General features: G+C 36.6%; 1 protein-coding gene across 5 annotated transcripts in view; it reads right to left on the bottom strand.

The window, feature by feature from the left end:
* Positions 1 to 27,083, bottom strand: part of ERBB4 (erb-b2 receptor tyrosine kinase 4) — a 1,170,744-nt gene that overhangs the window by 376,566 nt on the left and 767,095 nt on the right. For all 5 annotated transcript variants that reach the window (XM_050751368.1, XM_050751370.1, XM_050751367.1 and 2 more), the window contains one exon: positions 3,118 to 3,183. In XM_050751368.1, coding sequence (XP_050607325.1) covers positions 3,118 to 3,183 — 66 coding nt within the window. The remainder of the gene's footprint in view (positions 1 to 3,117; positions 3,184 to 27,083) is intronic.

Here is a 27,083-nt window from a genome sequence, read left to right as displayed (position 1 = left end):
TGGTCTATTACAAACATAAGAGATGTTGGTGGAAACTATAACTTTTGTAAAATTTAGCCAACATAAGCAGATCTACTAAAATACATTAAAAGGTTCAGAATTTTAAGCACTGTATAAATTGAACAAAAATTTCAATCAAAGTTAGGGAAAACTCATAGATGTTGTTTCCGCATTCTACCCTAATACAGTGATTTTCACATTTTTTACTCATATATCTCAATCTGAGAATAAGTATTCACCATCTATGTATATATAATATATAATATGTATACACAGAGTCTTTCTTGGTATCTACAGAAAATTGGTTCCAGGACCCCCATAAATACCAAATTCCATAGATGTTCATTTCCCTTATATGAAATGGCATATAGTATAAACTACACACATCATCCTGTATACTTTAAATCATCTCTATATTACTTATAATGCATAATGCAATGTAAATGCTATGTAAATAGATGTTATAATGTATTTTTTCTTTGTATTATTTTTAATTGTTTATTATTTTAATTGTTTTTTTCCAAATATTTTTGATCTACAGTTGGGTGAATTTGCCATGTGGAAGCCAGTGATATGGAGAAATGACTATAAAATCTGTACATATAATCAATACTACTGCATTTTGTAATCTGTAAAAATACACATAAAATAAGACACAGATGAAATTAATAATTAAATTCTTATTTTAATTTTAATAGTATTAATTTTAATTATTAATAGTATTATTGAATATACTGTGTGAGACTTCTGATGTAGAAAAGATGGCAGAGACCTTTTTCTTCCTACCTGTTAAATTCAACTCTAAACCCTGAACGTAATGCAAGAGACAACCAAAGGAGAAATCTGAAAGGTGGTGGAAGGAAGTAATTTTGCTTTGGGATCTAGCACTGGAGGAATAACACAACATCAGGGTGTCTTAAGTCCCCCTACTCAACAGAAGAGGGATCCATCCCAGCGTTTCCCAAATCTAAGCTCCTTCATCCCTCAGATCTATGGTGAGTCCCTCAACAGTACTAGCGGAGCCCCATGGGCCTGAGACTCCCCTCCTCTACCAGGAGGGTGTGGCCTGGCCCACCAGAGTGGCTCAGCCACAAGAAGGAACTTTTGCAGAAGCCTCTTTGACCCCTCTGTAAAATAAGTAAGTGAATACATAAAATAAGTAGGTGAGTGAGTAAAAACTCACTTTTAATTTTGATACCTCGGAAGTTTTCTTCTGTCATGAAATGACCAGTGGATATCTAGCACTTTCACAGTCTATTTGGTTGTCGCTTCATCACAAAGTGTTGCAGATTTTTCCTTATTTTAGAGAACCTGACTTCCTGCAAATGGCCACATGAGTGTCAGACCAGCGCTGGGATGCAATTTAGCCTCGACTTCTTTGCTATTAAAATAATACCTCCAAATGTTGTGAATGAATTTCACACAATAATCTCACCTCATTTAAAAGCCTGTTTAAAATTCTTGTCAATATATTCCTGCCATAAAACACTGTTTCTATTAAATTAGTTAATTTAAATCTACATTGACTATTTTGCATCTAACCCTTTGACAAAGATCCAAAAATTCCCTAATGAACTACTTTGTCCAAAGAGTAGGGATGGAAATAGGCGTTTATGGACGTTGCTCTCAGTAGAGCTAATTGTTCCAACCTCAATAGAAAACAAGATCTCCATTTTGCTGTTCTCTACCAATTTCCAAATCCACATGTCTATGACCCTACAAATTCACCTCTAGAAATTAATACTACAAATAATTCATACGCATGCATGGGTTGAAGAAATCAAGTTGTAGTACAACATGCAAAACATGCTAATATTTGAATGAAAAATGGGGTGAGTGCTTATATACCTACTTCCTTGGGTATACATAAACTATTTTTGGAAAAATACACCAAAATAGCCAATAATATTTGTTGCCTATGGATAGCTGAGGGAAAAAGGTGGGACCCACGTGGGAAGATACTATTTTACCTTATAATCTTATCTATTTCATGAATTTTGGATATGAGAATGTCCATGAATTAAAATTAATAAATTTAAGAAATCATTTATCATTGAAAATATCTCTCCTGTATTTTTATTCTTTGGTGGTTCACAATAAAATAATTCTTTTTGTATTTCTTTATTAAAAGAGAATCTAGCAAATAGAACTAGAAAAATGTGAACTGAGACAAATTAGAAATCTGTAAAATTTCATCAAAGCGTGTAATATTTGTATGTTTGAATCTTTAATAATATTTTCTGTGTCATCTATGCTAATAAAGAAATATATGTCAACTTGTTACTATACTTTTTTTCCATATCATATTTCAGTCATTTTTATTGCAGCAGGAAGAATGAGTGTTTACTACTTGTATAGGACATTTTATTTTTCATTTTTAAAGAAATCATTTATTCTTAAGATTCATGAAAGTTCAGTGCTGGTTTGAGTACTAAACAACATTAAGAATGCTGAAAAAAATCTAGCTATTTGTCTTTATATTTAGTATGGTTTGTTACTATATATCTTAGCAATGATGATAGCTTCATATTTTCTTTAGCTAATGACTAATCCAAGAAACAATATAAACTAAGGGCAATAGTCATTGTCAACAATAATGACTATTTCCATAATTCATAAAGTTTGTATCCCTCTGCCTGGAACACTGCCTGGAAAAATACAGTGGGTACATAGTAGTACCCTTTCTTTCTTTTTTTCTTTCCTCTCCTTTGTAATGAATGAATAGTGAAATAATTAGTGAAAGGACTGAGAGACCCAGTTAACCTGAAATTTTGTACACAATGGATTTCCCACTTCTAGTGATGTAAAAACTATTTTGTACACATCAGATTTCCCACTTTTAGTGATGTAAAAACTCTAAAGTTATAGCTACTATCACCACAGCTGTGCTATTGAGATCATTAACCTAGAAACCAAGAAGAAACCTAAGAATCAAGTATATATTAATTTTCATTTGAAAGCAATCAAAATTGGGTAGTTTTCTTGGCCCAAAGCAAATCAACCACAAGGAGGCAATAGTTCATTTCATGTTTTAGATGACCAGAGGCATGAAATGTACCAATCATAAAAATTCCTTGGCCACATCAAACCTGTGTGCTCTCACTGATGAATACTTACAAGTCTGGCAATGATTTTCCGTGGGTCCCCAGCAACGGCCAGTACAGGACTTATGGCAACGTCCACCTGCAGAACAGGAAAAGGGAAAAAGCACATGCACGTTATAATCTTTCACTCCTCGACTAGGAGTAACTCCTCAAAGGAAATACTCCTGCTCCTTTACGAGGATTTTTATGTCATACTAGAGCTGAAACATAGCCCATAAAATGCACACTTAAGTAGGAAAACCTGAATGTCATATATGTGAGACTAAAGTACAACCTTCTGGTATTCAAATCCTCTTATCATTTTATAGGAAAATAAAATAAATGAATTTGTGAATTTTCTCAGAAAATCAAAAGCAAATAATTATATTTAATAAGTTTCACTTTCGCTATTGAGCATTATTATTCTATTGATCTAATCTACTTGATATAATTTCCAGAGATCACATCTTACTGAGAGCAGCATATATTAAAAAGTAAAGCAATAGAAATAAGTTGAAATCTCTGAGAACAAGAATATATTTTTACAAACACATGAAAAATCATCAGAATAAATGGCAAAATCCTGCATTTAAGCTATTTTTGAAAGCTTAATTTCAATTATTTTTATGCTTCTAAAATGTTTATTAACATTATTATTTGCATTTTCAAATATAAGCCTTAATCTTCTATAGTGGCATCTTCTTCTACCATAGGTATTTGCCTCAACAAACATAGCTGTCCCACAGAGAAATTCCCATCGGGACTCAAAATAAAGAATATTAGCTGGAAGAAGTCATGTAAAAATGACTTCCTTTGAATCTTATTTTTGAATTTCATAGGTTCACTCTAAATTTCTGTGGGCACATGACACATTTTTGGAATAAAATATAGATGTTAAAAATCTATTAAAGCTTAAAACTTTTCCATATACAGAAATGTTTTATATGACATTTCCTTAAATGCTTCTTATTAAACATTGTCAATTTTCTAATAATAATTGTTAATAGGATTCTCCCATTTAAAGTGTTTAACAAAGTTAACTATATCATAAATATCATCAAATAACATCTGATCAGATGCTCCCATCTTTCCTTGATCCAAGTTTTTAATTCCTCAACCAGAAAGTTCTTACAACCTGGAGTGTTTTCCCACCTCCAATGAAATTGCCTAAGTGAGCCTGTCCTGTTAAATGAGTACATGGTTAAGATACAGATTCAACAGACACTTTCTCTGGCTGAATCTCAGACCATTCAGATGGTCTACCATTGAGAAAGTAAACTGTACTCTTTCCAAGTTAATACAATACTTAGGTTCTATTCCAGTCATCTTCTTAAAAGTACTGGGATCTTTGCTACAACAGAGTTTATTTAAAGCAATTCTATTTGTGAAGTATTGCTGCTGACATCACCAGTATATAATATCCTGTCACTCTGCCATCTGTTTATTTAGAGCCAAACACATTATAACAACATAATGCAAGCTCATTGTAGCTGACAGGAAAAGGACTCCATCTGGCCTGAACAATATAACTTTAATCAGTGATAATGATAATTATTATTAAAAACTTACAGGAGTTCTTTTGTATAAAGTTAATAAATCTAAATTGATTTATACTAGCGGAAATTAGAAAGGACTGTGAGACAAAATAGGAGGCAGTGAAAACTTTTTGGAGTACAAACTTTTTTATGAGAAAGTAGCTAATGTTAATGTGATTCCTTAGATTTGGTATAATCCTCTAAATTGATCCATTAAGTGATCTGTTAATTGAAGATAGTTGAAGCATAAGATATTCTACCATTTAATCTACGATTTATTTAATCATGTTTGGGGCTCATAAAATATTTGGCCTTATTCTTTGTGGCCAGAATACTACCTAACTGGAAAAAAAAGAAAGAACAGAAAAGAAAAGAAAAGATAAAAGCAAATAGAAGAGAAGAAAAGAAAAAGAAAGGAGGACGGAAGGAAGGAACCAGGAAAGGAAGGAGTTAAGTAACACAATTCATATTAGACATTTTAATATTCTCAATGTTTTTCTCCTACTCGATTAATTTTTTAACTTCTTATTCATGAAATTCCAATTTGCCACCCAGACATCTGATCCCAGATTCAATATAAAAAGGCATGTTGCTAGAAATACTGTTGATGGTTCTTGATAAGGTATCAGGGCAAGGCCCATCTATTTGAAAATGTGATGTAGTACCCACACACACACAAAAACAAGTTGAAATAATTTAACCTTGACTGTCTACTTGATATTATGAGATTTTTTTGGTAGTTTCCATTTCCACTTGACCTACACATTTCAGAATTCTATCATGACAAACACACTAGAGGATCTAGAATTGATTGTACTCCCATAAATGGCTGTTCAGCCAGGACTACCTTTATTTTACTTTCTCTCTAGAGCCTTGACACTTTTGGAATCTGTTCTAGTACTCAGTTCAACTTTAGCTTTACTCTTCAAAATAGTGCAAGACATGGCACTTTTGTTATCACTGGATGTCGCCAATTAACAATTAAGTAAATGCTACAATATCTGACCAAAATATCTGATTAGAGATATTTATGAATCAATGTACTTACTACATTTTTATGTCTGTAACCTTAGTTTGATTCTTGCAGTTAATTGGGAAGTATAGAAGGAGTTCCCACAGTAATTAACTGCCTAGCACAGAAAAAAAAACAACAAAATTTCCCATAAGTATTCCCTCCTATGTCCTTCCAACCATGTATCCCTGATTATCTCATAAGCACCTTCTTTATTTTGTGTATTAGGCATGATGTTAAGCAATGGACATAAAACATTAAACTGAAACAGGTAAGTTTATCACCCTCTTAGAGTTTAGAATTAATTCAGGAAAAGAGTTTTGACTACTCTGTAGCTAATGTTCACCCTCTATCAGTTTAAGGGAAAAAGCCAATAAATCTAAATTTTTAACAGCCCACTAGCCCAGGAAAGAAGAGTTGGATGAAAGCAGGTGGAGCTAGATCATTCCCAGTCTAATTCCCAGCTACACTGGAAGTCAGCTACATTCCTTAAACAATGACTCGTCCATGTGACATCTAAAAGGAGCTCTCCCTAGACCATATCAGTAAAGAGTGTAAGTATAGGCTTCAATATGTCCCTCGTTTGTCTGAAAAAACAAAACAAAACAAAACAAAAAACAAATATTTTAATGATAGCCTACTAGCTTACTGGGATTTTCTTCCTGCCCTCTGTTCTCAGGCATGCACTAACCTCAAAAGTCCTGATTTCATGTGAAAAAGAGGTCTTATATGTTTGTCATATTTAGTGTGAATTAGTTTTATAAACTACTTCTCCCCAGAGTGTGTTTTGTAAATGAGGGCCACAAAGAGAGGAATTAGTCAGATGCCAGAATATGCAAATGAGAGCAGTGTTTGGGGTTTTGCCAATGCTGTCCCAAACAAATCTTCCCACTTCCATGTCTCAACCTGGTAGATGATTCTTTCCATTGATTATTGCAATAATTTTTTTTTTTTTTTTTTTTTTTTTTGAGATGGAGTCTCGCTCTGTCGCACAGACTGGAGTGAAGTGGCGCAATCTCAGCTCATTGCAACCTCTGCCTCCCGGGTTCAAGCAATTCTCTGCCTCAGCCTCCCGAGTAGCTGGGATTACAGGTGCCTAGCTAATTTTTGTATTTTTGGTAGAGATGGGGTTTCACCACCTTGGCCAGGTTGGTCTTGAACTTCTGACCTCGCGATCCACCTATCTAGGCCTCCCAAAGTGTTGGGATTGCAGGCATGGGCCATTGTGCCTGACCTTTTTTTTGAGACAGAGTTTCGCTCTTGTTGCCCAGGCTGGAGTGCAATGGCACAGTTTCGGCTCACTGCAACCTCCACTTCCCAGGTTCAAGTGATTCTCCTACCTTAGCTGCCCAGGTAGCTGGGATTATAGGAATGCACCACCACACTGGGCTAATTTTTGTGTTTTTTAGTAGAGACGGGGTTCACCCTGTTGGCCAGGCTGGTCTCGAACTCCTGACCTCAGGTGATCTGCCCGCCTCAGCCTCCCAAAGTGCTCAGATTACAGGCGTAAGCCACCGTGACTGGCCTGCAATAATTCTTTTAAAGCTATGTGAGAAAACAGTCTACTTTTTTACTAAAAATGAAAAATGTGACATTTCCATATAGCTCAGTCATAGGAGAATTAATCAAATTAGTATGTCCGGTTATTCTGACTCAAAGAGATGAAATAAGAAACAAACCAATATTTTAAACAACCATTTCAATTACTTTAGTAATTTTTTAAAATAACTTAAAATAAGTGCTAGGCGTAGTGCAGTAGCACATGTCTGTAATTCCAGCACTTTGGGAGGCCGAGGTGGGCTGATCGCTTGAGCCCAGGAGTTTCAGACCAGCTTGGGCAACACGGCAAAACCCCGCCTCTACAAAAAATGCAAAAATCAGTCGGTCTTGTTGGTGCATGCCTGTCTTCTCAGCTACTCTGGAGGCTGGGGTGGGAGGAGCACTGGAACCTGGGAGGCGGGGGTTGCAGTGAGCTGTGATTGCTCCACTGCACTCCAGCCTGGGAGACAGATCAGACTCTGTCTCAAAAAATAAAATAAAATAAATGAATAAATAAAATAAAAATAAGTTCTGGTTATTCCCCATCACCATTATTTTAATTCACAGGCAATCCCTCTGCTTTGACAATGCATTATTCATCATGGAAGCTGGCAAATGTGACTAAGTTAATCTTTTATGTTTGTCCCGCAGATGTTACTAAAAATGTAGCCTTTGCGTTCCTTTTTAGGAACTAGAGTCCATGAACCGCATTTATATTTTTAAGAGTCACAAATTCATCTAGAAGTTGTGCTTGTTTGTGTGACCACCTGAATGTGGGATTCAGTGCCTACCTCTGTAATGTTTTCTGCAAGTAATAGGCCAGGACAGTTGAAGAGTTACAAAATATGAAGTCATTGGCAACCATAAAAGATCATATCCTCAAACTGCCTCTAGCTAAAGGCAATGCAGTTATATCCCTGGATTTTTCTTTTACTCCTTTTAAAAACTGGCAGGTTTGACCTCTTAAAACTACTTTTACTAGAGAAAGAAGTGAGAGCATAATACCTTTTTTATGACCATATAATTCAAAATAGGAAAGTAGAACATTTATTGAAAGTCTACGCTAACCTAGTCCCTATTCTTGGTGTGTGTGTGGGTTCAGGGAGGGCTGATAAAAAGACAAATGTCACTATCCTGCCTTCAAGGAGGTTTTGGGATCCAGGAAATAGGCAGAGGAATAGGCAAGTAACTATTATGACCATAATATTTTCTAAAATATAGGTATGTATAAAGTGGAGAGAAAGGATTGCAGAAGGCTCTGCAGTTTAATTTTGCTTGAACAATCTAGTTTGTCCAGCGGTGAAGGAGAGGGAAGGAGAATTTCTGGCTGAACTACTAGCCTAAGCAGTAACAGAGAGGCATGGATGAGCACAACTCTTTGAAGCCATAACGAGTAGTTTAGGGTTTTTTGAGCATAGTTTGCATGAGTAATAGCAGCTGGAGTGTGAGCTTACAAAGTATCATGAAAGCCTTCTAAAACAGTTTGGAGTTTACTCTGTGTGTGTATTATGGAGTTTATATGGGTATTATGGAGGTGGTCAAGGTCTTTGAGCATTAAAACGACATAGTTTGACTTGTGGGTAGAAAATGGTTTTGAGTCATGGTTCCCAAAATTTAGTGTTGACACTTGCGTAGCTTGTGCAAGATGCTGATTTTATAGTCTGGTTGAGGTACAGGAATCCCTATATTTAAAAAGCACTTCCAGGGATTCTGAGGCTGATGGTTGCGAAATGACAAAAGTATATATGAGACAATGGTTTGGCATATAATTCCAAACTCTATTAGTATCATACACATATTTTGAGACAATGCTTTAAGTGTTAGAGCTGATCAGACGCTTGGTAACCAAACTTTCAGACAAGCAGTGTAAAACTCTAGCAGTCTCTCATGTCTTAATATTTACTCTTTGATTTGTGGACACATTTCCATCAAATTGCATCTTTCTCCACCAGCACTAAAAAATATGTAGCTTTGTTTTTCACATTTAACTTACTGTAAACCACCCATATAGTAGTAAAATCTCAATATGATTTGAGCAAATGACACATTAGTAGGAATTAATGGCATTACCGTGATGTGGAATTGCTCTCCTTTATCAGATGCGAATACTTCCGCTCGTTCTTCTCTGACGGTTCTCACTGTCATCTGTTTATTTGTATCCACACTTTTGTTACGTGAATTGACTTTACTTTTTATTCCAGTCACAATTGATTTTTTCTATCCTGCCTCTTAATTTGAAAGTTAAGTATAAAATGGAAACTTTAACTTTTACACATGTTGATACAAAAAGATAGGCAGGTATTCTTACTTGCTTAAAAATATGAAGTTAAAATGAAACAAAAAATATTTATGGTTGGGATTTTTCATCTTCATCAGGAGTTATGAGGTCAAAATATATTAAGCAATTACTGCACAGGAAAAACAAATAAGTAAGGTTAACCTTGCTAAACTTGATGTTTTTGTAAGCATCATCATGATATTCAGTCAAGCAATTTATAGTCAAAAGTTTTAGAACAGCATATATACTCATGTGATCAAGACTAATTTTAAACAGAAGTGTGAAGTACACAGAAGTGTCTGCAGCGCTTCCATCTACCCCTCCCTCAGGGGCTCAACTCCCTCCTGCTAACCTGAGACTTCTAGAGCATACAGAAACTCCTCCAGCATCACCTCGGACAGGATTTCAGACAGATAGCTAACGGACAGGCCAGTTAATCTGGTGCAGAAAATTGTGCAAAGGTTTGAAGATTCTAAACTTATTTTGCAAATTTGTATTTTTCCTGACGCCTTCTGGAAACATAGATCAATCAGGAGGGGGCATGACAGTGGCAGAAACCACAGCTACAAACAGAAGGCTGGGCAGGCTGGGGTGGGAAAACCTGTAAGAGGGCCATTTTTCAAAATCTCTTAACTCATAAATGGAAGCAACGAGCTACTCCATTTGCAGGCTGAGTATAGATCTGTTTTTACATATACATTTAAGTAGAATAGATAGGTCAACACAAATTTCACAGTTAAAATAAAAATTGATGATGATCCACTCAGATCTAAGATTGTCGATTATCACTTATACCTACAAGCTCATGTGATTGTAACAAGGACTAATAGTAAGAAATAACCTAATACATATTATGTCAAAAATGAAATAAACGTGAACATACTAAATGCATTCTATTTCCCACTAAGTGGAAAGATCTGCTCAATGCTGTCTATGATATTACTGTTCTGCATATTCTATGCTCCTTCCAACCGCCTTCAGAATGCTTTAGGCTACAAAAATCAATGGAAGTGAACTTCAAAGAAAATAACATTAAAAGGTCTTAATGCTTTTTGGAAAAGTAGTATTATTAATAACATAAAATGACTCAAAATAATAAAACATTAAATTTTTCCAAGAAAACTAAAAGCTTTTATATATGATACTGTCAAATATTTGTTCCAAACCAGGCACTTTTAAAGCATTATCACTGTCTATAGCTGTTAGCACAAAGTAGAATATAGAAATTCCACCTACTGTGGAACAGAATTAGTTCCAATCAATGTCAAATGTATTTCTGAGAATATAATAAGGGGTCTGAACTAACTGAAAAACCTTACCTGGAAACATAAAGAATATACTGAGATGTGTCAGCTTTTTGCAACCAATAACAACAATAATAATGAGCACTTACTATGAGCTTGCCAGAGCCACCAAGGGCATCCAGAAGCATCCTTCACAGTTTCTCAATCTAGATGATAACCCGTTGGAGGTCTGCAGTGCAAAACCTGTTCAGTTACATGTAGTGGTGGGCCTTCCAAGGATGTTCTCAGCATTTTGCATATATTAACTCATTTAATCCTCATATAACCTGAATAGTCTGGCTAAAATTTCTATGTCCAGTCCAGACTCAGTGATATGTAAGCTTATTCTTCCAACTGCTTACAAAACATCTCCACTTGTTCACTTAGCAGGCACTTGAAAACACACATGTTCAAAACTGAATCCATAATCTTCCCACTCCACTCATAAAAATTTTTCCTGTATAGTCTTCCCCATCTCAGTCAATAAGCAGCTCAATCCTTTCAGAAGCTTCTGCCAAAAACTTTGGAGTCATCCTCAGCTCTTTTTTCTTTCCTCTTACAGCCCAGATCCAAATTCATGAACATATCTGGTTGTCTCTAACTTCAAAATCTGTCTAGTATCCAATCATTTCTCACCACCTGCACCATTATCATTGCAATACAAACCACTATCATCTCTTGCTTGTATTAATGCAATAACCTCTTATCCAGTATCCTAGCTTCCACCCTGGCCCCTTGACAATCTCTTTCTCAATATATTAGCCAGAGTGATCTTTTTAGTCAGACCATGTCAAATCTCCTAAGTTGCCATATGCCTCATAGTAAATGCCAAAGTCCTTACCACAGTCTTCAAGGACCTACAACATGTGGCCCTCTCCTCCATGCCTCAGTATTTTCCTCCAGGCTTACTCCTCTCACTCTCATCTCCTGCTGTTCCTAGGACATACAAGCTTCACTCCCACTTAGGGTTCTTCTATTTCCTCTTCCTCTCCTCCTCCAAGAGCCTATAAAGCGGGTTTACCCACCAACTTGCTCTTGTTAGATGCCACCTGTCCATGAATCCCCTGACCCATTACGTTTAAATATAAACATTCCAGATAGATTTACTAGATTTTATTTCTAATACATGTTCAAATTGGAAATGCTGTATAATACATAAAAACATGAAAGAAGAAAAAAAATCCATAACCTTCAATTTTGGTGTTTTTCATTTTCTAAAGAGTGTGTGTGTGTGTAGCACTTTAACATGATGTAATACTTTATACAGTTCTGTCGTCTGCTATTTTCATTTCACATTTTTATCCTAAACATTTTGGATGATATTAAATAAATATTATTTTATTTTATTATTGGTAGATTTACCTTCTGCCATACAGACATGCCAAAAGTCAATTAACTATTTTGCCTTATGAGATATTTTCACTGGTACATGTAAAAGATTAATACATAATTTTAATGAAAATACACATTAAGAAAATACCACTAATTTCATGTCATATTTTTCAGCAGATTTGTAGCTCATGAAAAGATAACAATAGAAAGAACGTGACCATGTGTTTCATTGTGTCCTTGTGTAAAACACTGACGGGATGTGAAATAGTTGTGTGGATTTGTAGATGACTGGCACATGTATCAGAACATTTGATAAAAGTATTGATGTGCTAGTTGGCCTGGACTGACATCCTGGCTCTAGGATTGTGCCGAAAGCTTCTGTACACATCTATCATATTTGACCTTTTAATAACTGAGTTGCATAAAATGTTTGAAATACACTTATCATATTTGCAAATGACACAAATCTGGAAGGGGTAGTGAATACTCTTATGGAGAATAATCATTCAGATTTAGGAAGAACTTGGTGGAAGAAATAATGAGCTGAAATTAAAGCTATGATATTTAATAGGATCAATGTAAATTCCTGCATTTGTGGTTCTAAATCAACATTTCATGTAAGTATCAACAGATATGTACTCTTACATAAAGTCTCTCTGGCATGAGACGCATTAGAATTTCAAATCCCACTCTGTTACTGGTTATGTCATTCCTTAGAAAGGTTAGTTAACTTTTTTCACTTTGTTTTCATACTTTGGACTTAAATGTTTGTCCTAAAAATGGAGGTGTACACTATACTGCATACTCCAATCTATACAGTATGATTGACATCATCAGCCTCACCACATCATGTAATGCTTATTGAGCACTCTTTGCTCTCTGCACAGTGCACTAGGTATTTTATATACACTGTCTCATATAATTTTCATAACAATATGATAGCATAAGTACTACCATTTGTTTTATTCTACAGGTAAGAAAAGGGGCTGGGCGCGGTGTCTCATGCCTGTAATCCCAGCACTTTGGGAGGCCGAGGCAGGCGGATTACGAGGTCAAGAGATCGAGACCATACTGGCCAACATGGTGAAACCCCATCTCTACTAAAAATACATAAATTAGCTGGGCATGGTGGTGCATGCCTGTAATCCCAGCTACTGAGGAGGCTGAGGCAGGAGAATCACTTGAACCAGAGAGTCAGAGGCTGCAATGAGCGGAGATCGCGCCATTGTATTCCAGCCTGGTGACGGAGCGAGACTTCTTCTAAAAAAAAAAAAAAGGAAAGAAAAAATAAAATAAAAAGCATCCTTGTTTTAATTTTTTTAAAGGTAGAAATGTTCATTTAGTTAATCTTCACACTTCCTAACATACTATGACTGAGCACTCTAGAAGTGTTTTTGATAGTGATGTTTTAGAGATAAAGTATATTATATAACATCCACAGCAAAGAAGGATATGCAAAATATGCTGTTATCTGTCCTTCTAGTTTCATATTTGGTTGTTTAATCAGTGACATCCATCTTAATCAGAAACTATATATATATATATATATATATTTTTTTTTTTTTTTTTTTTTTGGAAAAGCATCCTTTAAGTAGAACCAGAGAATTGTCCCTCTATGGCACATCAGCCCTTTTTATACATAGCATGTTTCTAGTCAAAAATTTTTGTTGCCCATTATTTCATTTCTAATTGGCAATTACTTTGATTCTATTACTTGTTTATTAAAGTTCAGCAGTAAATGGGTCTAAAATAAATGTCAATTAAATACAAACACATTTTAGTAATTGGCATTAATTTCTAAAGGAGAATGTGATAGGAAATTAGAGCTTACAGTTTAGGAAAGCTAAAATATTGAAAATACTACTGAGTATGTAACCAATTTACAATATTGTCACTTACTTCTCTAAGTGTTCATTTATATGCTGGCAAAATGCAAAAAAATACAAGCTTTTACTAAGTGCTGGTAAAGTGTGGAAAACACCAGCTATTAAATCATTTTTATCTCCTTTCAGGCTCCATTATTACAATTGGTGGAACTGTGGGTAAAGAACTTTACCTAAGAGTTGACTTTCTTCATTAATAAAATACAGATAATGATACCTACTTCACATATTTGATGAAGGAATGACTAAGTTGAATATCATATGCAAAGTACGTGGCATGTAATAAGCATTAATCAATGTTAGTTCCCTTTTTCTTCCATCACAACACATTACATAACAATTTTACTGAACAGCAAAGACAGACAAAGAGGGAGAGGGTCAGTAGAGGTGATATGGCAGATACATCAAGTAATCTGGAGACAGAAATGTTTATGCAAACAGGATTGAAATGATCAGTAAGGTACCACAGGTCAAGCAATCGGAAGCTGGGAGGGTGTGACCCCTTAGAGGCTTTCGCGGGCATAGCAGACAAAGACAAGTGGGTTTCAAAGATCTCTGCATCCTTTGACAAAGGCGTGAAAAGCCACGGTTTCAGCAAGAATGTTATGAATAACCCAACTCCAGTGAAACTCACTCTGCCACTGGAACTTCAGGCTCTTGTAGAGTTCAGGCTGGTGTACATGGAGAGAGAAAAAGAAGGCAGGGAATATTTCCAGGTATGTTTCAGAAAGGGAAACAGAAACCCATGGATGGAGCAATGGTGGATTAGTGAAGAAGACTAGATGTCACTGATGTGGGGGTCTCAGCCCACTCCATGACCTTCCTCTGTCAGATTGCTAGTCAGACATGCTAATGAGTCCCTGAGGAACCGTAACCACCCACGTGTTCACTTTGTGAGTGGTGTCACATTCGAGAAACATGGTTCAACAGCTAAAATTCAAGCAAAGAAATTTACTGCTCTCAAAGGACATGAAATGGGATCCAAAGCATTGCCCATGGCAACAGTTCTAAACTGTTATCTCACACAGCTCTCACTCTCATTCAGCAAAACCCCAACTCCAGTTTTCTCTCTCTTCCTGTCTTCCCTCATCACAAACCTTTTGTCCTACCCCCACCATCATTGTATCACTATTATGTGATTGATGGACTAAACCATTCTCCTCAAGTATTTTTCATTCCATTTAGCTCTCTTATCAAATAATTATTCGCCTATTTTTTTGTTATGTATCTTAATTGTGCATTACAACATCTAGGGATTGTGTGTGTGTGTGTGTGTGTGTGTGTGTGTGTGTGTCTGGAGACAGGAGAACAGTTTGGTCTGGTGGACTGAAAGTATTAAGCAGACACAAAATATTTGAGAAGGTACAAAAGATAGACTATGAATATTCCCATATTTGTACGTTTTATCCTATCAGAATAGTCAGTGTTTAAGGAGAAATGTTTGGGTTCTATTTCACCATGAACATAAAGAAATTCCAATAATCTGTGTGTAGTATGGTCTCCATGGGCAGCCTGTGTTTTCATCTGGCTTCCACTTGATAGTTCCAAGAATAGAAATATCTCCTATATAAATTTATAAGAAATGAGTGTTGCCATGGGAAAACTGAGATGGATAAAATTATTATGAGTTCCTTAAGGGAAGGAACCGTTTCTTTTCCATAATTCCTAACAGTGCTCAAAACACAATGGGCTTCTCAGATTGAATAAACCAACATTTCCTTTACTAAGAGGCCAGTATCTTCACATCATAGTGCTAACACAGCTTCTTCAACCCTGAGTACATTTTGAAAGGTCTTATAATGTCTGTGGTTTGGGACTTTATAATTATGGCTGGTGCCATTAATCTTACAGCCTTCCTTTTTTATTATATATAAGATTGAGACTGAGTTTTTGTTACAGATTGCTACCCTATAGCAGTCAGTTGTGGAGATTAGACATCACTGAGACAGATAACAAAGAAAAATGGATAACAAAGTGGAAAAGATTAGGTAGCTCCATGCCACAATATTAAACAAAGTCTTCTGAGGTATAGCAGTCCAAGACTCATTGTATGTTACTACCATTTTTTCATCTGTCAAAGCGACTTGCTGTTAAAACAGGGCCTTAGCTGTGCGTGTGTATACACACATACACGCACACACACACACAAATATGTGTATATGTCCATATCCTTTCACTTAAAATAAAAAGAACTCACATTAACAAATAGGCACATTTCCAAAATGCCACGGTAAGCCAAAGGAATAAAAATGTGATTTTAAAGTTGATGGAGGTTATAAGAAAGTGACCTAAAACGCATTATAGTAAGTAATAAGCCTAAAATGTCTTGCTGTAGAATGTTTTCATTAATTCACCTTTGAAGTTCATACACAAAAACTAAAATTCAAGGATAATGGATGTATAATATATTTTAAAAATCTGATTCCATCAAAAAGCTATTTCAGTGGAGTTCCTTCTTAATATACTACTAGACAGATCTGGAAATTGAGTTATTATTTATAGAAAAAAAGATAAATGATTTGCAAACCACTGCACAGACATCTCTTGTATTCCATTGCAAATTATTTTTAAGTCTAAATAAATATCAGTTCTACTACCTATCTTTCAGCTCCAGTTTTCTGTTTTCTAAAAAATATTTCTGGCCTTGTAACTTCTGAAATACAAATCCTTTAATTACAACGAAAGCCCTTTTTAGCTAACATGCTAAAGAGGTAGTTATAGCTTAAATATATTACAATTTCATTATGTATCAGGCATGGTTCTAGGCAATTTATTTCTATGATATACTTAGGAGGAAAGTACTACTACAGATTAGGAAGCTGAGGCCAGAGAAATTTAATAACTTGCCCAAGATCACACAGTTTGTAATAAGCCTGGGACTGGAGCCTAAAAATATTATCTCTGGAGCGCACACTCTTAACCAATACAACCAAGTATCTGATTTGTGTTAACAGATACAAAAATAGAATAGCCATTTGGGACAAAGGAGGGAAGAACATCCAAAATAGATTAGAACACACATAGGAAAACAAACTTTGTGTCACAACAAGGGCTTGATTTCTGATGGGATTAATACAAATACTCCGAAAGTTCATTGGATTTTAGGAGGACAGGAATCCATTAGGCAAAGATGTTGAATGAAATCATTAACAAGACACTCATTCAAAATCACTTAGGGAATGACTTGCATGGAGTTAAAAAGATGACTTGGGTCATTTACCAAAATCTTTGATGTGTGTGTGAAATGAGCGGGTTAGTCAATAGCAGTCGGGGTGGAGAGTGGTGTAGGTGGACGTCAAGAGCACGGAAAAAGGTGCCCCTCCCCAATTCACTCCCTCACCTCACAATATTTTAATCTATTATTCTAATTCAGTCTTATATGAGAAAAATAAGGGATAGAGGGGCTAAGCAAGCGTAGTTAGAAACTCTTGGAGACAAGATTCAAACTCAGGTAGAAACGCCCAGCTTGAGCTCAGACACTAGGCTGCCTTTCAAAGCAAAGAACCAGAGGTATCATCATGCAAAAAGAAGGAAGATTCAGGGGGATTTGTCCTGAAATATGGTCAGATAAAAGACTTTTGTAGGAGGGATAGGAAGAGAGGAGAGAAGAAAAGTGATGTCTAGTTTTTCTCCACTTTCTTACATATTTTAAAAAGTATTCAACATGCATTATACTCTTACCCTTAATGTAATTTACTATTGATGAGACCATGTTTTGTTTCTTATCCCTCAGGAAAAAAATCTCTGAGCCCACTGTATATAGTAACAGAAATGATTTACTATTTCATGAGAATGTTGCAGAACTGCATGATGTTAATCTATCTTCCTCTTCTGAACAAAAGCAGGCAGATTCCTGTCCAGTATACAACTATAAGGACCCTTAGACATTTGTTTATTCCACTAAGAATGCATAGCAAGTCTTTTCAATAAAAATAGTTGGAATTTTAAATTATGCATTTCAATGAAATTTAGAAATGTAGAAGTGATGGTTGTCCATCATTGTATTGCTTTAAAGACTTTTAAATTTATCATTGTATTTTTGGTAGTAAAGCAAATTTCTTTATTCTGGGAAACCTTCATTGGCACATGTTTTAAATGACTAGTTTAATGCTGTATTCTAATTCTTGAGTGCAGAGTTTGAATTGATTCCACAGAAAATATTTTTTAAAAAATTATCTAGATCAACATTTTTGTTTAATAAAGCATAGAGAGGTAGGAGAATAAAAGTGGCTGATCAGGATAACTACCTGTGAGATGACTTTTCCTTTGTGCATTTTTATTCAAGCTTTTTTATTTCTTTTATGTATTTCTCTTACTTATATTTTACCAAGAACTTTAAGAGAAATGTCACTGCATAATTTTCTTTCCATTTTTCTCCTATGTAGAAAAAGCACCTACAATTGGCAAAAGAATCACCTCTAAATTGAACATAATGTGTTCTTGCTGAGCAGCAAAGAATTAAATAAAAGTTGCACACAGCTGCTTGCAACAATCTAGGCTTGAAAGATTGCCAAATGGGTTAGCAGTTTGATCTGCTTGTTCATCTTTCTCAGCTCCCTGTAGATACCACATCCCTTGCCCCCATCCTCTAGTGTAACCAGCGGTGTCTCCCCTACCTCCTCTCTAAACTTTGAAATAAAAGTTCTGAATGAGGGAACACCAATAGGAGAGGAAAGACACATGTGAAACATCTTGGTAAATGTTATGAAAAGGGAAAGCTGAATGTCCGCACGTTTTCAGTAATTCATAAACATCCTCCTTTTGCTTCCTAGTTTTCAAGTGATGAGAAATTAGAGACAAAAAGGGAAAATAGTTCCTTAAGTTCTATTTAATTGTGAAACTGAACTCTATGAAACACTTCATTAGTAAACAAGAATGAACATGTGAGTTGTGATGAAAACTGTGAACGATGGTTGTGAGGCAGGAGAATAGGGTCTGGAGGCAGGGAACCTAAGGCCGATTTGTGCTGATTTCCTAGAATGGAATCAAAAGGAAAACCCCACCTCTCCACACTCAAGTAACAAAAGGATCAAAGTCTACTCCCTTTGCAATACCCCACTCCCGCATTTCTGCATTGCAGATGAGAAAGTAAAGTACTTCTGATAGGTCTCCTCCTGAAACCAATCAGACTGTTCGTCGGCCTCGTCTTCATTTGCACAGGGGTGTGACTTTGGAACTTCACTTCAGTCTCTGATTGGTCACCTTCCAGGACCAGTCAGACTGGTTGAGGGCCACCACTTCATTAATAGGGTGGAAAGCAAGTAACCAATGGGAAACCTCTCCAGGGTATTTAAACATCAGAAAATTCTGTAACCAGCACTCTGGAGTGGCTTGCTCAAGTCTACTCCCACTCTGTAGAGTACTTTTGTTTTAATCAATCTGTGTTTTTCTTTTATTGCTTTGTTTGTGCATTTTTCCCAATTCTTTGTTCAAAACACCAAGAACCTGGACACCCTCCACTGGTAACAGAACACTTACATAATTCCTCTCACCCATTATAGAGTAAACAAAAAGAGAAGAGGGTAATACTGAATAGAGTCAGTATAATTGTCATTCAATTTTACACAGTTACTTTAAACATCAAATACATAATCAGGGTTTTATGTTAAAAAAACAATTATGGAATGCTTTATAAATCTCTCTTTTACATTAATTAGGTGCTTATTATTTGAGTCAATATATAATTTTATTTAGTAAAAATTATGTATTAGTCCGTTGTCATGCTGCTAATAAAGACCAACCCAAACTGGATAATTTATAAAGAAAAGAGGTTTAATTGACTGACAGTTCCATGTGGCTGGGGAAGTCTCAGGAAACTTACAATCATGGCAGAAGGAGAAGCAAACACATCCATCTTCACACTTCACATGGTGGTAGGAAGGAGAAAAATGAGCAGAAGGAGAAACGCCCCTTATAAAACCATCAGATCTTGTAAGAACTCACTCACTATCATGACAGAAGCATGCGGGTAACAGCCCCCATGACTAAATTACCTCCCACTGGGTCCCTCCCACAACACATGGGAATTATGGGAACCACAATTCAAGATGAGATTTGATGGGGGCGGGGGGGACACAGCCAAACCATATCATTCTGCCCCTGGCCTCTCTTAAATCTCATGATCTCACATTTCAAAATGTAATCATGCCCACTTAACAGACCCCCAAAGTCTTAGCTCATTACAGCATTAACCTAAAAGTCCAAGTCCAAAGTCTCATCTGAGACAAGACAAGTACCTTCCACCTATGAGCCTGTAAAATTGAAAGCAAGTTAGTTACTTCCTACATACAATGGGGTTAATGCATTGGGTAAATACACCCATTCTAAATGGGAGAAATTGGTCAAAATGAAAGGGCTCCAAGTGCCATGCAAGTCCAAAATCCAGCGGGGCAGTCAACCATTAAAGCTCTGTAATGATCTCCTTTGACTCCATGTCTCACTTCCAGGTCACGTTGATGCAAGAGGTGGGCTCTGAAGGCCTTGGGCAGCTCCACCCCTGTGGCTCTGCAGAGTACAGCCTTCCTCCTGGCTGCTTTCAAGGCCTGACATTGAGTATCTGTGGCTTTTCCAGGCACACAGTGAAGCTATTGATGGATCTACCGTTCTGGGGTCCAGAGGATGGTGGCCCTCTTCTCACAGCTCCTCTAGGCAGTATCTCAGTAGGGACTCTGTGTAGGGGCTACAACCCTACCTTTCCCTTCTGTACTGCCCTAGCAGAGGTTCTCCACGAGAGCTCTGCCACTGCAACAAACTTCTGCCTGGACATGCAGGCATTTCCATACATCCTTTGAAATCTATGCAGAGGTTCTCAAACCTCAATTCTTGACTTCTGTGTACCTGCAGGCTCAACAGCACGTGGAAGTTGCCAAGGCTTGGGGATCATACCCTCTGAAGCTATGGCCTGAGCTGTATGTTGGCTCCTTTTAGCAATGGCTGGAATGCAGGGCACCAAGTCCTGAGACTGCACAAAGCAACGAGACCCTGGGACAAGCCCATGAAACCATTTTTCCCTCCTAGGCCTTTTGGCTTGTGATGGGAGGGGTTGCCATTAAGACCTCTGACATGCCCTGGAGACATTTTCCCCATTGTCTTGGTGATTAACATTTGGCTCCTCCTTACTTATGCCAATTTTTGCAGCCAGCTTGAATTTCTCCTCAGAAAATAAGTTTTTCTTTTCTATCGCATTATCAGCCTGCAAATTTGCTGAACTTTTATTCTATGCTTCCTTTTTAAACATAAATTCCAATCCCAAACAATATCTTTGTGAATGCATAAAACTGAATGCTTTTAGCAGTACCTTAGTCACATCTTGAATGCTTTGCTGCTTAGAAATTTCTTCTGCCAGATACCCTAAATCATATTTCTCAAGTTCAAAGTTACACAGCTCTCTAGGGCAGGGGTAAAATGTTGCCAGTCTCTTTGCTAAAGCATAGCAAGAATCACCTTTATTTCAGTTCCAAATAAATTCCTCATATCCATTTGAGACCACCTCAGCCTGCACTCCATTGTCCATATCACTATCAGTATTTTGGTCAAAATGACTCAACAAGTCTCTGGGAAGTTCCAAACTTTCCCACATCTTCCCATCTTCTTCTGAGCCCCCCAAATTCAAACAGGGAAACAATCTCTGCCTGTTGTCCATTTCCAAAGCTGCTTCCACATTTCCAGGAATTTTTATAGCAACACCCCCACTCCTGGTACCAAAATCTGTATTAATTAGGGTTCTCTAGAGGAACAGAACTAAAAGGATATATAGGACAGAGAGTTTATGAAGGAAAATTGACTCACAGGATCACAAGGTAATGTCTCAGGATAGGACATCTGCAAATTGAGGATCAAGGATCCTAGTGTAAATCAGTCTGAGTCCCAAAACCTGAAAAGTAGGGAAGCCAACTGTCCAGCCTTCAGTCTGTGGCCAAAGGCCCAAGAGCCTCTAGCAAACCATTGGTGTTAAGTCCAAGAGTCCAAAAGCTGAAGAACTTGGAGTCTGATGTTTGAGGGCAGGGAGCATCCAGTGTGGGTGAAAGATGAAGGCTGGAAGACTCAGCAAGTTTGCTCTTCCATCTGCTCCTGTCTGCTTTATTCTAGCAGCACTAGTAGCTGACTAGATGGTACCCACCCATATTGAGGGTGAGTCTGCCTCTTCCAGTCCACTTACTCAAATGTTAACTTCTTTTGACAACACCCTTATAGACACAACCAGGAAATATACATTGTATCCTTCAATACAATCAAGTTGACAATCAATATTAACCATCACAGATGAGTCTTTTACTTGGAGAAAATTTAACTCAGTTTTACTGACCTAGCATTTTAACCTCTACACCTAATTCTTCCAGGCTTAGAATTTTTTGCAGATTCTCATATAGCAGGATGACTTAAACTTTACATGAAGTACATTTTTTAAAATGTGAAAGATCACCAGATGTCTCTTACTGTGACATCACTTCACATTGATGTTCCTTGCTTTATATTTTGTGGTTCTAAAACATTTTAAAATTCAGAAGTATTCAAAGCAAAGTTAATTCCACCTTATTTTCCTTATTAGAGGAAATATGCAATACAGAATTTGTTTAGAACAAGGTAACAAAAAAGCATTCTTAAATTCCAAAAGTCTCTAATTCTTTTTTAAAAACTCACCATTTTAAAAAATGTTAGGAGTTACTACTTCAAAGAAAAGCTAATTATTCAAATTGCTTGGTCTTTCTCCATCTATTATGATTTGAACAGTGTGAAACTGTGTGAAAACCTTTCTCATATCAGTGACATTTAGTTATATCATGATATATTTTTCAATAAAATTCACATATTTTAGTGAAAATGCTTGTTAAAATGTACTTTAAAATAAGTTTCAGAGAAACAATGAAACAATGAAACCTGAAGGCTGCCCTCAAATAGACAATTTGAATTCCAGAGACCTGCTATTTCAAGAAATTTTGATCACTTCAACTCTTCACTGGAAGCCAACAAATCTGCTCCACACTAGAAATTATAAGCTACTTGAGGCTCTCAGAGACTCCCAAATCAGGCTCTTAATACCTACGTTACAGAATATGCAAATTAGAAATAGGGTCCTCTAAGTGCCTGTGATATACCAGGCCCAGGAGGTCACAGGCATTTAAAGCACTGTGATTTTTATTATTGAAATTAATGACACAGAAGTTTCATGTAACAACAGAGAACTAAATATTCTCTAAGAGGGGACTCATGTATTTGGTAGTTGGCTCATTTGTAGCATGCCCATATGTTCTATGCCGATTTCAAACTAACATATGGCCTGAAATGTCTGCATCATATTAGGGTTTGCTAACCATTTTACCATCATAGAAATCTTATGCTAGGTCAGTGCTACTTACACCTCTTCCTAGAATCAACAGGAGAATTTTGAAGATAGTCAGATTCTCTTCTTTATACAAAACTTAGTCAGAATCTCTGAGTGAATTTGGATACATGCCCACATTTGGAAATCTTAATCTAGTTACCTGTGGACATGACAAACCTTGTCCTTTTGTGCTAGTGCTAGACCATGCTATCATTTTTCTCTATATAACATCTACATGCTACACAACATCTCTGCTGGTCACTTCATGTAATAATATTTTTTTCTTGCAATAAGCTATGGTCATAAAGAAGATTTAAGGTTCGTCAGTGGAAACTGAATCTAAATATAGGTGAAGGTGGAACATTGCCATTTTAAGAGCTAGAGCAGTAAGCTTGTGGGTACAGAAGAGTTATTCTTTGAGACAGAAACTCTTCTTTAATCTGAGAGGGACCACATTTCTAAACCTTTCAGTCAAACAGAAATAAAATCTACTCATTATTCTTGCGTAAAACTTGAATGCAAAAGTTAGCATGAGTGCAGCTAAGTATATAGTTTAATAAAAAAAAAAATGTTAGCAGAAAATGATGCTGAAGAGTCAAATGTTTTTTCTTTACAAATTTTGAGCTAAGCTGCCCTATCCCTAAAGAGGCTAAAGAGGTGGTTCTTTCTTGAAAAGTGTGTGTGTGTGTGTGTGTGTGTGTGTGTGTGTGTGTGTGTGTTTTACTCAGCATTTGCTCACAAGAGACTAGGGGCTACAATCAGTTCATACCATGCATGAGGTGTTGGCCGAATCTCTTGGTGTTCTTATAGAGAAAAATGATAAGCAACTGAACTGGCCTCAGCCTGGCATTACATTTACAGGGCTGTTCATATTCACAGGTGGTAGTACCCAGTGTGCAAAGCCAACTGTTAAAAATTTCTAGAATTTTGAGAGTTTTTCATTAAACAACCATTACTAAATATTAAACTATATAAACCCACAATTAAATATTATTAAAACAAAGGTAATATATATTGGAAATTCATTATTTCCTAATTAGTTTACTATATTTTACTATCTTCTATGTAATTGAGTTCATTTACATCTACTGAACCTGTATGGTGGAAATACTACATAATGGTGTGATACCTGGACATCTCTTCCAAAATCCACACTGATTGCTGTAAGGGGAAGAATGTTAGTAATATTCATACCATGAAAATCAGTAAGCCCAACAAATTGGGGCTTTCCCCCCCTATTTTTGGAGAGTAGTTATTAAACGTTATCAGCACAGCACTGACATATGATATAATTTAAGACTGAAGAAATCATGCTTTCGGAAAATGCACTGTTAGAACTTGTCTAAGGGAGTCACACCATATTCTGTGCCTGGAGTATTTCCTAATATGATAATTGATGTTTCCACTGAATTAGAAACAGGAAATGAAATGAGCTTTGAACTGAATAAGAGGGAAAAAAGACCTAGGGGAAGATAAAGAGACTAATCCCTAAGGTCTGAACATGGTCAGAGGGTCTCAGTAGTGGGGGATATCTTCAACAACAACACATGCACAGGGACATGGAAGTTAATTTTGGGCCCCTCTCTCTGCAAATAACCATTCTTATTATTAATAAAATTATGTTAATAACTAATCTTTTTTTCTTCTTCTTTTTTGAGATGAGGTCTCACTCTGTCACCCAGGCTGGAGCACACTGGTACAATCACAGCTCACTTTAGCCTTGACCTCCTGGGTTTAAGCGATCCTCCTACCTCTGACTCCCGAGTAACTGAGACTACAGGTATACTTCACCATACTGGGCTTTTTTTTTTTTTTTTTTTTTTTTTTTTTTTTTTGTAAAAATGGGGTCCTACTCTGTTGCCCAGGTTGCTCTCAGATTCCAGGTTTAAGGGAATCCTCCCACTTCAGCCTCCCAAATTTCTGGGATTACAGCATGAGCTACCATGCCTTGTCAACAACTGGTTTTATTTGTGCTTTGAAGGGATCAGGCACCTGGGTCTTAAGAGCAGTTGAGGGAGTGCCTAGCCCAGCTGTGACATGATGGGAGTCCTTGGTAGCAGAAGCTGGGAGGTTGGCAGTAAGAGAGTAAGACCAGAGAGGTGAAGCTATAGAATTTACTCCAAATTTTTGGTTAAGTTATATGTAAAAGAGAAGTCGAAACTAATTCATAATTATAAACTGTTGATACTAATATTGTACATATGTGTATGTATAAATTTACATAAATGTTTACTTTGTATGTACTTATTACATATAAATATTTTTTATATATTTATGTTTATATACTCATATATGTTATGATTTTCAGGAAAAAATAATAATACATGCAATGCATGATGAATACGAGGACTAAGATGAACTATGGAAGAGAGGGTATGAGATAATTCTTCTGTTCTGCCACCTGGAGGTCAGGTTAAGTACTTCCAAGGAATAAATATTCTGTCACTTTCAAGAAAGCAGGGATTATACTTCTTTAACTTTATATATATATACACACACACACACACACACGCACACACACTTCATATACATGCTATGAAGTATATAAACTTCATCTATATATACTATGAAGTATATATACTTCACCATAAAATATACTTTATAATGAAGTATATATACTTCATAGTATATATACACACACTTCATATATATACATATTTATATACACTTCATATATCATATTTATGTGAAGTGTATATATATATAAAGGAGAAATGTTAACTAGATAGAAACCAACCTGGATTACTCCGGTCTGAACTCAGATCACAAAGGACATTAATTATTGAACAAACAAACCCTCAATAGTGGTTACACAATAGGATGTCCTGATCCAACACTGAGGTTGTAAACCCTATTGTCAATATGGACTCTAGAATAGGATTGTGCTGTTATCCCTAGGCTAACTTATTCCGTTGATCAAATTATTGTGTAATGTGTAAAAACTCACTTAGACTAGTGAGGTCTTAGTTTAGATTGTTTGGACGTTGAATTATGCTCTGAGGTCACCCCAACCAAAATTTTTTTTTTTTTTTTTTGAGACAGAGTCTCCATCTGTCGCCCAGGTTGGAGTGCAATGGTGTGGTCTCGGCTCACTGAAACCTCTGCCTCCCGGGTTCAAACAATTCTTCCGCCCCAGCCTCCCGAGTAGCTGGGATTACCAGCACCCGCTATCATGCCCAACTAATTTTTGTATTTTTGTAGAGATGGAGTTTCACCATGTTGGCCAGGCTTGTTTTGAACTCCTGACCTCAGGTGATCCACCCGCCTCGGCCTCCCAAAGTGCTGGGATTACAGGCATGAGCCACTGCGCCTGGCCAAGCAGTTTAAAATTTTTAATACGGTGATAGTAGGCTAGGGCCTGTAGGCTTGAGTTTTCATTTGCATTAACGAATTAAAGCTGCATAGGGTCCTCTCATCTTATTTGTTTATATCCGCCACTTCACAGATAGGTCAATGTCACTGATTAAAAGTAAAACACAGCTGAACCCTCATCTGGCCATTCATACAAGTCCCTATTTAGGGAACAAGTAATTATGCTACCTTTGCAAGGTTAGGATATCGCGGCTGTTGAACATATGTCACTGGGCAGGCAGTGCCTCTAATACTGATAATGCTAGAGGTGGTGTTTTGGTAAACAGGTGGGGTAAGATTTGCTGAATTCCTTTTACTTTTTGTAATCTTTCCTTAGAGCATGACTGTGTTGGGTTAACAGTGAATATAATAGGGTGCTTATTATATCGTTTACTAATATTGGGCTGTTAACTGTCAGTGGGTTATTGTGGTCTGATGTAAGCTTACACAATGGAGAATGTCTTC

The sequence above is a fragment of the Macaca thibetana genome, chromosome 12, assembly GCF_024542745.1.
Source record: "Macaca thibetana thibetana isolate TM-01 chromosome 12, ASM2454274v1, whole genome shotgun sequence".
Classification (NCBI taxonomy): Eukaryota; Metazoa; Chordata; class Mammalia; order Primates; family Cercopithecidae; genus Macaca; species Macaca thibetana.
Note: the sequence above shows the minus strand (reverse complement) of the source record. Positions and strands in the feature narration are given on the sequence as shown.